At 40.1% G+C, this 13,860-nt stretch overlaps 1 protein-coding gene across 1 annotated transcript in view; it reads right to left on the bottom strand.

The window, feature by feature from the left end:
- KIZ (kizuna centrosomal protein) overlaps positions 1 to 13,860 on the bottom strand; it is a 415,288-nt gene that overhangs the window by 273,751 nt on the left and 127,677 nt on the right. Inside the window, exons 5-6 of the mRNA XM_042782893.1 lie at positions 1,584 to 2,226; positions 253 to 568 (exon numbers count right to left, since the gene is read on the bottom strand). Of these exons, the coding sequence (XP_042638827.1) occupies positions 253 to 568; positions 1,584 to 2,226 (959 nt within the window). The remainder of the gene's footprint in view (positions 1 to 252; positions 569 to 1,583; positions 2,227 to 13,860) is intronic.

Here is a 13,860-nt window from a genome sequence, read left to right as displayed (position 1 = left end):
ACTAATGAATTAATGGAAGAGTGTCTGGATATAATTATAAACTGCTAACCACCATGATTCAATGATATTCAGACTTTTAAAAAAGAAAATTAGACCCTATCTAAAACACTACTTAAGAGATTTAAGGATCTTACACTTATACTGAAGCATCTTACTCATGGTTGAGTATTCAACATCACATTTCCAATGGAATGAACTCTAAAAATGTATACAATTATAAACAAAATGGTAAAAAAAAAAAGAGTTGCTTACTGTCTTGTTGATGAGTTGGTAGAGGATTCCTTTTTTGAATCCGGACAGCTTATATTTTGCAAAACACAATTTTTTTTTTCAGTGACTAGGACATCTCTTTCTTGCTCAGAATGGATTAATTTTAAGGCTTTTATTCCATCTTCTCCTTCCATCTTGTCACACGGAATTGGCTGTGGTTCTGGATTCTTTAAAATCAGATCATCTTCACTCACAGAAACTGTGAGGTCACTGCTGCTGTTCAGACTTTCCTCTTCTTGCTCCTCCTGCGTTTTCCTGAAGGGTCTCTGTGACTTTGGGTCCCCATGAGGAAGATGATCTGCAAAAGTGGTATGAACAGATTAGTGGTCAGTGATTTCAGGAAAAGTGTGGTACGATGTTGTACTTCACAGAGTGGTATTACTCCATCAGTCAAAAACATATAAAAATAATGTATAACTAATTATAGTATTTAAAAACTCATTTAAAATATTTTTTAAATAATATGGCAGATTTAAAAATCAGGGAGTTGGCTTGCTAAAATGTTTTCACTTACATATTTAAGAACTCATGAGAATGTCTATTCATTTGAAACAAAAGGGAAGAGGAAAAGAACACAAGAATCAGAGAAGAAAATGGACTAAAGGACTGTCTCCATGAACCACTGTCCCCTCTATGTTATGACCAGAAGAATAAGATGGTGCCTGGCTACTACTATCAAACATTCTGATCAGAGATGCAATACATGGATCCTGATAGGAAAGGATAAAAATGTGAGGCAGAACTTCAATTCTTAAAGAATCCAGACTTATTAGACCTAGTGAGCCTGGAAGAGTTGAGACTAATGCCCTGAGTTGTTCTTCAAATACTGAATTGAAATTATTACCTGAAGTCACTTTTAAACTAAGTAACAGTTTAGTTCAAAGAGTAAAGACTGTCATCCTTGAATATTGCATTCTTTTTTTAAAAAAAAATATTTATATAAGACCAAGTGGACAAAGCTATTCTAAAGTGTAGACAGGAAGGTTGAGGGCAGGGAGTTTAAGTTCATGGGACATACATAACAAGAATGTTGAAACAACGTGAAAAATGTAGCTAGTGTCATTGATCATTCTGCCCAGAAAGTATTGAATGGGAGTGGGTTTTGCTGTGTATATTTTCACTCCCAAAATAAATACATAAATAGGAACTCATTAGAATGGAATTTGTTAGCAAATGATCATAATATACCCACTTTATCTTTTGACAAAGAGATCAAATGAGAGACTGTATTTTGTCCTTATATAAGACTGCTACCAGTCAGAAAAACTGAATACCAACAAACACTAGCAAACCAACTTGGATTCTCCTCCCACCTAAGATATCTTCCCAAGCAGAATAGTTCTCTTGAGAACACTTATTTTCAGATGCATAGTATTCTGAAACTGATATCGGAGAGACTGGCAGTCTGACTCTTTCTTCCTTGACTTCAATATGTCCCTGTGTCAGTATTTCTTCCTCTGATCCTTCTGATCTTCTGGAACTGTCACACTTTAAATCAGTGGTTCTGTTCTCTGGACTTAATCTTTCCTGTAACAGGGAATGAAGTTCAGCAGACTTTTTGCTTTCAGATAAATTACTCTTGCCATGACGTGTGCTGCTTCCTATCTCCAAGCAATGAGTTTTTTCCCCTTCAGACAATATACTGGCTGTGACTGGCATTTCCTCAACAATCTGAATAGATGTCTTTCCATCTATTTTGTCAGACTTATTTAAGCACTGTGTGTCACTATTAGTTTGTACTACATAGCTGTCTGTCACATTACTGCTTTGGGCTGTCTGTCGGCAAGAATGTGGGTCAGGAATTGAAAAGTTCTTTGTGGGTTGGGATTTTTGCTCTGTACGGAAATCTCCAATGTTTGAGATGGCTGACATTTGGCGGCCCATAAAGATTGTTGCTGGCTGATACAATCCTCTTGACATGGATGTCCCCGAGTTAATTCCTGCTTGGATTATAACCTGCAGCACCAAAAGAGATATGAGTTAAATCTATTCAGCATAAATAATTAGCCTGTTTTCAGAAATTAAATAAGGTTAAAGAAATATGATCAATGAAATCAGTATCTACTACATTTTATACAACCCATAGCATTCTACATAATAAATGAACAAAAAATAGTAATGTTCATACTATCTAATTTTAATAACAATATAGTTTCACAAAGGAAATATTGTCAAGGTCTAGTGAATTAACATTTTTAAAAAAGAGATATATATGGGTGTTTTAAAACTTTATTTCTGGTATTATGTGTAATATAAATAAAACTTCCAATAATCACCTTCAGATGTAACATTCAAATATAATGCATCACATACAGAATAATAATTCCAAATCAAAGGCAGATAACACCACCAATTTTTCCTGAGGATCTTCAAGTAACCTTAAAGAAATTTATCAGCATGTCTGGGGGTGGAAATGACATGGTCTTTCCTTTAGAGACAGAGAGAGACAGAGAAAGAGGGAATCAGAAGCAACTGGCTCAGTGGCTTGATCAAGGGCACGCAGTGGGAAGCAAAACTAAAAATAATAATCAAAAAATCTTTAGGAAGTTAACTAATTTCATTCCAAAGGGCACTTCCACACATATGTTGTTGTTGTTGTTGTTATGTGCCACTGAGTCAGATCTGACTCATAGCAACCCCTCCTTGGGTTTCTGAGGCAGTATCACTACAGAAGTAGATTGCCCAACCTTTGTTCCGAGGAGTGGCTGGTGGGTTTGAACCACCAGCCTTCTGGTTAGTAGTCAAGTGCCTTAGACACTACGCTACCAGAGCTCCTTCCACACATATGTTGTTGTTGTTATTTGCCGTCGAGTCGGCCCCAACTCATAGCGACCCCTCCTTGGGTTTCGAGGCAGTATCACTACGGAAGTAGGATTGCCCAACCTTCCTTCCGAGGAGTGGCTGGTGGGTTTGAACCACCAGCCTTCTGGTTAGCAGTCAAATGCTTTAGGCACTATGCTACCAGAGCACCTTTCCACACATATAATATCATTTATTTCACAGAGGTCTATAGAGTAGAAGGGGAGATGTATTTGCACCTTACATTAATAATAACTGACACGGGCTAATTTCTAAAATGTGAAGATAACTAACATACCCACTTTCCCACTTCATCATCCTGACACCAGCTATCCATGGAGCACTTTCTCTCTCTCACCCTTAGCACCCAAAGTTGGGTCACCATAAGTTAGGACTCTGTTCTTTCAGTTGCTGCCAAGTAGGTAAACAAGTCTTTCTTCTGGCTCTCACTGCCCCTAATGGGTTTGATAATTTGCTAGAATGAGTCACGGAACTCAGAGTCTTCCTATATTTACAGTTACTCATTTATTATAACCAAAAATGACACAAGTGAAGAGACACATCAGCCAAGGCCTGGGAGAGGTCTGGCAGCATGATGCTTCTACTATTCCCACACTCTGCACATGCATGGATATTCTCACTAATCCAGTAAGCCCCCCAAGAGAGAGCTCCAAAGTCCAGAGTCCCTTATAAGTCAACGGGACTTCAATAGATATGCATGACTGGAGCCTAATATGTATGATTCAATAAATATGTATGATTCATTCCATCACACCCCCACCCTTTCTGAAGTTTGCTGCCAGGGTGGGGATGATAAAGCCCCTACTCATTTATACATGTTTAAGTATTGTTTGGCTATAACACAAAGGTCTCTTGATTGCTGGTAAATTCCAAGGGCTATTTTCAGTAACAAGTCCCCCACATTCCTACTCTACAGATGGAAAAATTGAGGCCCAAAGTTAGGAGATAAAATATCATACACACAACTGAAAAGAATCCAGGCTTTCTTCTCTTAAAACATACTATCAGTTTTATTCCTCAAATAAAAGAAACACCTTTGAAACAAATGAAGAAGGATATCAGCAAAAATGGTGGAAAAAAAACAATGGTGAAGTGTGGTAATTAAGGTTGTGTGTCAACTTGGCTGGACCATGACTTTGAGTGGCTTGGCAGCTGGATGTAGTTATTCTCCATGATGAGACTGCATGTGGTGTAATTACCTCCATGGTAAAATCTGCTATGAGCAGCAATTAGTTTAAGTGGACTTGCCTTTGGGGTACAGCCTGTTTCTAGTATATATGGAGAGCTATGGGAAAGATCTCTAGTTTTTTGGCTTTTTGCTTATTTTGGATTCTGCATTTGGCCTGTCATCATCTCCAGTTCCTGGACTTGAATCACTGGCCTGCTGAGCCAACCATCTGCCATTTTACCTGTTGATCTTGGATTCAAGATCTTGGATTCAGGCCTGCAGCCTGCTATACTGCCTGCCAATCTTGAGTTTGTCAGTCCCTGCAGCTGCATGAATCAGGAGAAGCCTTCAATGTGCTCCAGTGGGCCTGGAAGGCAGAGCTGAAGTCCAAAGTCAAGAGGCCTCCACCCAAACCCTAGAGACAACACTCTGAACTCAGACTTCTAGTCTAGTCATATCTTAGAACCAGCACTCTGAATTCAGACTTCTAGCCTCCTAAAACTGTAAGAGAATAAATTTCTGTTTGTTAAAGCCATCTACTTGTGGTACTTCTGTTATAGCAGCACTAGAAAACTAAGACAGAATTTGGTATCAAGAGTGGGGTGCTGCTATAACAGACATCTAAAATGTGGAAGCAGTTTTAGAATTGGGTAATGAGTAGAGGCTAGCAGTCCAAGAGAGAATTGAGTCCCGAGAGTGGAAAGGTCGGAGGGCTAGAAGAGGATGATTCTTGTAAGAACCAGCTTTGGGCTGTGCTGCTGATCCTTCTGTATTCCCCTTGTGAAGTTAGAGTTGGTCTGATGTCACCTCCACGCTGTTTAGCCAAACAAAAGACAGGCATACAAAAGTAGGCATCAGGAGCGGAATTCATTGCAATGGCTCCAGACTCATGGAAGCACGGGAACTTTGTAAGAGAAAGCAGAAAGGGGCCTGGAAAGTGAAACTTTTTATCCTTAAGAGGTTACTCTGGCAATTGTTACCTGTTATGACCAAAGGGAATGTGAGAGATATTGCTGCATCTAAGGGGAGAAAAGCTACACTTGGAGTGGCCTTGGGCAATAGCTAGGCCAATTAAAGAAGATGATTGATAGGAGGCCAGAGATTTTGGTTCCATCCAGGCAAAGGCCCGAAGCCATATGCATATAATGGGAAGACAGTCAAAGTGAAGAGAAGATGAAACTTGATGTTTTAGAAAAGGGTTATGTATCTGGGATTATGTATTTATCTAAACGTACTATGTATACAGAATGTTCTCTTACCTAGCTGTATGTTAGAAATGAGTATTAGGCATGGATAACAGAGCATGTAAACCCACCTTCAGCCAATACTTGATTGGATATGTTAAAAGGGGTACTAGAATTTACTTGGAAGAAACAGGCTTTTGTTTGACTTTGGTAGAAAACCTGAGCCCTCCTCAGAACATTCAGAGTCAGGAAATTTGCATTTGAAAAGACAGGTGGATCCACCCAGCACTGCTGAAACAACAGAAGATTCCCATTTGAAGGAAGGACCTGCAGAGATTAAAAAAAAAAAGAAAGAAAAGGAAATAGCTGTTTTGCTTTTTGAATTTCAAGCAAGTGGTTTGGCTTTTGGTGCATGGAGACAGGAAAGTCATGGCCCATGAGAAAAGCCCCCTCCAGGACTGGAAGTTAAAGAAAGCTGGCAAGTAGTAGACGGGTATGCTGCTCGCTTGTGGTGACCACCTGATCTACTTGATGAGTGGAAGAAGTGGAAGAAGTGTGGCAATTAAGAACAATGGGCTGAGATTGGCACCTGTTGACCTAGCCCATGAAGACTAGGGATGAGAGTAAAGGCTGCCTTGTCTGAAGTACAGGAGTTGTGTAGACTCCTGAGACTATGGGCATTGACATAGGCCATGGGGGCTAGAGACAAGAAAGAGAGAAAGGGCTGGCTGGTCTGAAGTACAGGGAGACGTGTGAACTTCCAAGTTTGTAACCATGACCTAGCTTGGATGGCTAGAGCTGAGCTGACCAGAACTTGACCAAATGAAGAAGAAAATGTTTGACACTGAGATGGTCTAAATACCTGCAATTTGATGGCTTGCTCTGGACTGGATTTTGCTTATGGATGCACATGCTCAAAGTTACAACTGGATTCAATCAGAGAAAGGAACATGCTTGTCTCCTCAGAGTACTGATTTCTTATGGATGGACAACTTAGAAACTGGCTATCTACCTATATGACTATGAGACTAGAAGAACTAGGTCATGTCTGGTTACCACTGTCAACCACTCGGAGGAGGATCTATATAGGAGATCCTGGACAGAGTGGGAGAACAATGTGGAACAAAACTCAAAATCATTTAAAAAAAAAAAAAAAGACAGGTTTGCTGGTCTGATAGAGCCTGGTAGAACCCCTGAGACTATGGCCCCTAGATTGCCCTTCAGGTCTGGAATTGAACCCATTCCTGTGGCTTCCAGCCAAACAAAAGACAGGCATATGAGCTGAACATTTACATTAGGTAGATACATTCCTTAGAGAGACCAATCATGGGAGAATAGAAGGGCTGTGTATTCACAGTGAGGCATCTTGGGGGGCAGGAGGTAACTAAGGGGAAGAAGTGCAAGGGGAGCTGTTGCATTGTGGGAAATTGTAGTCAATGTCATGAGACAAAGTGTATGTGAGCTGCTGTATGGAAAGTGAATTTACTCTATAAACTTTTACCCAAATCACAGTAAAAATTAAAAAATAAAAAGAAATTGGCTATCTAAAATGGAAGTATCTCCATGAAGTGGCTGGCTTACATGCTTTCATAGGTGTGCTTACATTAAACATAAGACATAAACAGTGTTAATGTGATTTTGGCTGTAAACATGTTAGTTGTATTGTGTTAATTGCAAATATGGCAGTATCTTTTTATTTAGAGATTATGTATTGTTTAAGGAGATGTGTACAGGTGTTCAGTTGACAAAGGGTGGAGTGTAGTAGTTAAGGTGGACCATGATTTTGAGTGGCTTGACAGCTGCATGTAGTCACTCCCCAAGATGAGATTGGATGTTAAGTAATCACCTGCAGGGTAGAATCTGCTGTGAGCAGCTAATTAGCTGAAGGGGAATTGCTTTCAGGGTATGGCCTACTTCCAGTACATATGGAGAAGCTTTGGGGAAAGTCCCTAGCTTTTTAGCTTATTTTGATCCTGCATTTGGCCCACCATCATCTCCTCCAGTTCCTGAACTTGAACCAGTGACCTGCCATGTTGCCTGCTGATCATGGGATTTTTGCCTTCCCAGCCTGTGAGCCAACAATTTGCCACTTTACCTGCCTGTCTTGCACTCATCAGTCTCAGCAGCTGCTGAGTCAGGAGAAAGCTCCAGCTTGCTTCAGTGGGCCTAGAAGGCAAAGCTGAAGCCCAAGGCTGAGAGGCTTTCACCCAGCCTCCAGAGCCAGCAATGTGCTCAGACTTCTAGTTCTAGTCCTCCTATAAAGCCAGTACTCTGAACTTGGACTTCTAGCCTAGTATTCCCCTAGAACCAACACTCTGAATTCAGACTTCTAGCCTCCTAACGTATAAGAGAATAATTTCTGTTTATTTAAGCCATCCATCTGTGGTATTTCTATTGTAGCAGTACTAGACAACTAAGACACTGAGTAAGCATGAAGTTGAAAAGTTCAATCACCAGAATGAAAAATTCACTAGAGGGCTCAACAACCGATATGAGTAGGCAGAAGAAGAATCATAAAATTAGAAGACACGTCAATTTAGACTATTCAGTCTGAAGAACAGTAAGAAGAAAATAATGAAGGAAAATGAACAGAACTTTAGTGAATAGTAAGACAACTTCAAGCATACCAAGACATGCTTTATGATAACCCAGAAGGAGAGGAGAGAAGGGAGCAGAAAAAATATCTAAAGAAAGAGTAGCCGAAAACTTTTCATGTTGTTGTGTGGTTGTTGTTGCTAGGTGCCGTTGAGTCCAACCCGACTCATAGCGACCCCTTCTTGGGTTTACGAGGCAGTATCACTACAGAAGTAGACTGCCCAACCTTCCTTCCGAGGAGTGGCTGATGGATTTGAACCGACAGCCTTCTGGTTAGCCGTCAGGTGCCTTAGGCACTATGCCACCAGAGCTCCTTCTCATATTTGATGAAAAACATTAATATAAGTATGCAAGTTCAACGAACCTCATGTAAAATAAACTCAGAGATCAACACCTAGACACATCATTATCGCACTATTGAAAGACAAAAGCAGAGAATCTTGAAGGCAGAGATAAGTGACACATAACAACCAATGAAGCCAGAAGGCAGTGGGATAACATATTGAAAGTGCAGAAAGAAAAAGATCTACTATATAAGAATTCTATATCCAGCAAAACTATCCTTCAGAAATGAAGAAAAAGAATCAAAACATTCTCAGATGAAAAAAAACTGAAAATTTATCACTGCCATATGTGCCCCATGTTGTTGCTGTGTAACCACTGAGTCAATTCAGACTCACAGTGAACCAATGTAACAGAGCCCCATAGGGTTTCCCAGGTAATAATTTTTACAGGGGCAGATCTCTAGGTTTTTTCCCCCACTGAGTGGTTGGTGGGTTCAAATAGTTGACCTTTTATTAGCAGCCCACCACTTAACCCAGTTTTAGATTACAATAATAAGCAAGGTAAGCATGGGCTTACTTATGCTTACCTACTAATCTGTAGTGAACAATTTCACTTTTTTTTTCACTACATCAAAGATTCTACTTCTAGGTACCGCAGCCATCTGCTTCTCTCCCAACCTCATATCACCTTTACAAAATTCAAGCCTCTTTTCATATTTACAATCCCTAACAGGGACGGAGTACCAGCAACCAAAGTAAATATGGGCTTAAAACTTGTGCTTACTTACTAATCCATAGTGAACAATTTCACACGGGCTTCACCATATCTTTGAAGCTAATCACATGTAAACAGCTTACCTTGAAATCTGCCCCTGACTTAGCCATTGTGTCACCAGGGTTCTTTATCTGCCCTATAAGAAATATTAAGAGGAATCTTTCGGGCTGAAATGAGAGGGACTTAGATAATAACTAAAATCCACATTAAGAAATAAAGAGCTTTGATAAAGGTAGGTAAATCGGTGTGGCAGTTAAGGTTATGTGTCAACTTGGCTGGGCCTGGTTTTGAGTGGCTAGGCACCTTGACGTAGTTATTTCCCATGGTGAGCCTGGTAATCAACTCCATGATTGAATCTACTGGAGCATCTGAGTAGCTGCTTTAGGGATGTGGTCTGCTTCTAGTATATAAGAACCAGATTTAAGGAAGGTCTCAAGTTTTGGCATGCTTGAACCCTGCATGTAGCTGAGTCATTGTTCAGCAGCCTGTCACGCTGTCTCCTGCTCTTGGGACTCTTAATGGACTTGAATCAATGGCCTGCCACGTGGTTTAGTAATATTGAGACTGTGCCTTTTTACTTGGCAACCTAGGGCTTATCAGCTTCAGCAGCCAGCAGCTGCCTGAGTGAGAAAAAGCCTCCAGGTTCAGTGGGCCAGGAGCAAGAGGCAGAGCTGAAGCCCAATGTTGAGGAGCTTTCACCCAGCCCCTAAAGCCTGGCACCTTGAACTCAAGACTTCTAACCTCCAAAATTGTAAGAGAAAAAAACCTCCTGTTTGTTCAAGCCATCTCATTTGTGGCATTTTCCGTTAGAGCAGCATGAAGTAACCAAAATAATAGGTAAATTTCAAAGACAGTGTAAGTGTAAATTTTGTTTGTAATTTTTTCTCTCCTATATGATTTTAAAAGGAGTTCTGGTAGTATAATGGACAAAACATTTGACTTCAAACCCACCAGCTGCTCTGCAGGAGGAAGATAAGGCAATCTACTGCCATAAAGATTTACAGCCTTGGAAACTCAATGGCAGTTGCTATAAGTCAGATAGTTCTACGAGTCAGATAGCAATGGCAGTGGGTTTGGTTTTGGTTTTTATGATTTTAAAGATAGCTGAATAAAGCAGAGATTATAAATGTTTTTTTTAAGCAGCATATAAAGTATAAATATGTAATTTGTATTATAATAACAGCCAAAGGACCAGGAAGGGAATGAAGCTATCTAAAGGCAAAGTTTTTAAATACTTTTGAATTTAACTTAGTATTAATCTGAACTTGACTATCATAAAATGTTAATTGTAATCACCAGGGCAATCACTGGAAATAAACGAAAACCAAATTCACTGTCATTGAGTTGATTCCAACTTATAGGGACCCCCTTTGGGTTTCTGAGGCAGTAAATCTTCAGAGAAGTAGATTGCCCAGTCTTTCTTCCGAGGAGTGCCTGGTGGGTTTGAACCACCAACCTTCTCATTAGTACTTAAATGCATTAGGCACTATGCCACCAGAGTGCCTTAATCACTGAAAAAGGAAATAAAATATATAAATATATACTAAAACAAATGACAAGGGAATTAAAGTGGTGTAATAGAAGCATCTAGTTAACACAACAGAAGGCAGTAGTGGAGGAATGAGGAATAAAAAAGACATTATATGTATAGAAAACAAAGAGCAAGATGGCAAGTATAAATCCTACCTTATCAGTAATACATTAAATGTAAATGGTTTCACACTCCAGTCAAAAGGCAGAAATTGGCAGAATAGATTAAATATAAACACGATTCAACTACATGTTATCTATAAGAGACTTACTTTAGACTCAAAGATACAAATAGGTTGAATATGAAAGGATAGAAAAAGATATACCCAAACTGAATGAAGCTGGAGTGGCTATATTAACAACAGACAAAATACAACAAAAATCGGTACTAGATACAGACATTTTATGATAAAATGATAAAAGCATTACTCCATGAGGAAGACAGATAGATAGATAGATAGATAGATATACACACACACACACACACACACACAACATCAGAACCACACAATACATGAAGGTAAAACAGAGTACTGAAGGGAGAAATAGACAATTCGATAATAATAGTTTGTTTTGGCCCTCTAGTGTCACTTTAACAGAAAATACCACAAATGGGTTGTTTGAACAAACAGTGATTCATTCTCTTACAGCTTAGGAAGCTAGAAGTCTGAGTTAAAAGTGCAAGCTCTAGGAGCTGGATGAAAGCCCCTTGACTTTGGGCTTCAGCTCTGCCTCTTGCTCCCAGCCCACTAGAGCTGGAAGTGTCTCTTCACTCAGGCAGCTGCTGGCTGCTGAAGCTGAAAAGCCCAAGGCTGACAAACAGCACAGTCCCAAGATTACCAAACAAAATGGCAGGATAATAGTTCAAGTCCAGAGACAGTCCTAAAATTGGCAGGAAACATGATAGGCTGCTGAATAAAGACTTGGCTACATGTAGGTTCCAAGTGTGCCAAAAAGACATCTTTTTCAATGCTTCTTCTTATATACTGGAAGCATACCACATCCCTAAGTCAGCTACTCAGCTGCTCCAGTAGATTCCACGGTGGATTACCAATCTCATGACGGGTAATAACTATATCCAGCTGCCAAGCCAAGTTGACACACAACTTAACTACCACAAGTTGGAAACTTCAACACCTCACATGGAATAATAATAGAATCACTATACAGAGAAGATTTAGAAAACAGAGATCTTAAACAATACTACAAATCAATCAAACCTAACACAAATATACGCAGAACACCTCACCCAATAACAACAGAATAAACATTCTTTCTGAAGGATAGACCGTATGTTAGGACATTAAAACAAGTCTCAATAAGCCTAAAAGAATTTAAAGTATGTTTTCTGACAACACAGAATGAAATCAGAATATGAATAAAATTAAAAAATAAATAAGAGAAGGAAATTTGGTACATTCATAAATACATGAAAAGTAAACAACACATTTCTAAATAACCAATGGATCAAAGAAGAAATCATAAGGAAAGTTTTAAAAATACTTATGCTCTTGTTGGGTGTCAAGTAGATTGTGATCCTGTGTAACAGAGTAGAATTGTCCCATCAAGTTTTCTAGGCTGTAATATTTGCAGGAGCAAATCACCAGGTCATTCTCCCATGGAGCAGTGGGTATGTTCAAACTGCCAACATTTCAGTTAACAGCCAAACACTTAATTGTTGTACCACCAAAAACCAAAAAAACAAATTCACTGCCATCAAGTCAATTCTGACTTGCAGCAACCCTCACTGGGTTTCCAAGGCTGTAAATCTTTTTTTTTTTCTTCTTTTTTTTTGTAATTGTTACTGTGCTTCAGGTGCAAATTTATGTAACAAACATGTTTCACATCCCACAGTTCATGCACATCTGACTTCGTGGCCCTGATTACCGTCCCCAACCATAAAAAACTCTCCTCCCCTCTCCCCACTGTGACCACCCTTTCTTGTGCCCTTCTCATTCACTCATTACTGTCTGTCCAGCTTTCCCCTCTATGTGAGTGCTACCCCTCTGGTGTCTCATGGCTGATTGATCCAAGGCATGTATCTCCCTAAAGTAGGTGAGTATATCAACCTGTTCTGTATGTAGGTCTTTCTACTGTTGGGCTGAGAGCCAATCCATGTGAGTCCATTTCTAGGCCCAAAGGATAGCCCAGGCCATAGTCTCAGGGGGTCTAACAGTCTCTCTCTGACCAGAAATCTGGTCATTTTTCTGTTTTTGAATTTTGTTCCACATTTTGCCACCCACTCTATCTAGGATCTCCAGATTTGATCCTTTTCTGAGCAGTTAGCACTGGTAGCCAAGGACCATGTAGTTCTTCTGGTGAGAGTCATTGGAAGCTGAGAAAGGTCCTTCTTATCTTAGGACTAATTGTTTCCTGATGAATTTGATCTTCTTCACTCTTACTTGCTGCAGATGAGAGGAGACCAACAGTTGCACCTCAGATGGCCAATTGAAAGCTTTTAAGACCCCCCAAGGCTGTTGAGTTTTGTTACCTAGTGCCACTCTAAGAGAAATACTACAAATGGGATGGCTTTAACAAACAAGAGTTTATTCTCTTACAATTTTGTAGGTTAGAAGCCTGAGTTCCAGGTGCCAGGCTCTAGGGTTTGGGTGAAAGCCCCTAGATCCTTGGGCTTCAGCTCTGCCTCCTGCTCCCACCCCACTGAAGCTAGAGACTTTTCTTCACTCAGGCAACTGCTAGCTGCTGAGGCTGACAAACCCAAGGTCAACAAATAAAAAGGCACAGTCCTGATAGCATCAAATCACATGGCAGGCCATTGATTCAAGTGCATTAAGAGTCCCAAGAGTGGCAGGGCATGGGAGGCTGTTGAACACTGACTCAACTACACGCAGGGTTCAAAAGTACCATCAGCTGGAAATCTTCCTCAAAGCTGGTTCTAATATACTGGAAGCAGACCACAACCCTAAAGAAGTTATTCAGCTGTTCCAGGAAATTCTACCATGGAATTAATTGATTGCCAAGCTCACCATGGGGAATAATGACATCCTGCTGCTCAGCCACTCAACCAGGCCCAGCCAAGTTGACAACAACCTTAACTACCTGCAGTGTAGTAAATTACTTTGTGTGGCTTTTCTACCCAGAAGTCTTTGTAAACTCCGAGATGGCATTTGCTATGAGCAACTGAGGAGCTCCTGATTGCTGAAGGTATCCACCTGGAGTATTTCTGTTGGGAGTGGCACAAAACAATGTTCTGGGAGGTGCCCGCTCTCTCTC

The sequence above is a fragment of the Orycteropus afer genome, unplaced genomic scaffold (assembly GCF_000298275.1).
Source record: "Orycteropus afer afer isolate SDZICR_OR568_19922 unplaced genomic scaffold, OryAfe1.0 scaffold00499, whole genome shotgun sequence".
NCBI classification, from domain to species: Eukaryota; Metazoa; Chordata; class Mammalia; order Tubulidentata; family Orycteropodidae; genus Orycteropus; species Orycteropus afer.
This window is presented reverse-complemented; position numbering and strand designations above follow the sequence as displayed.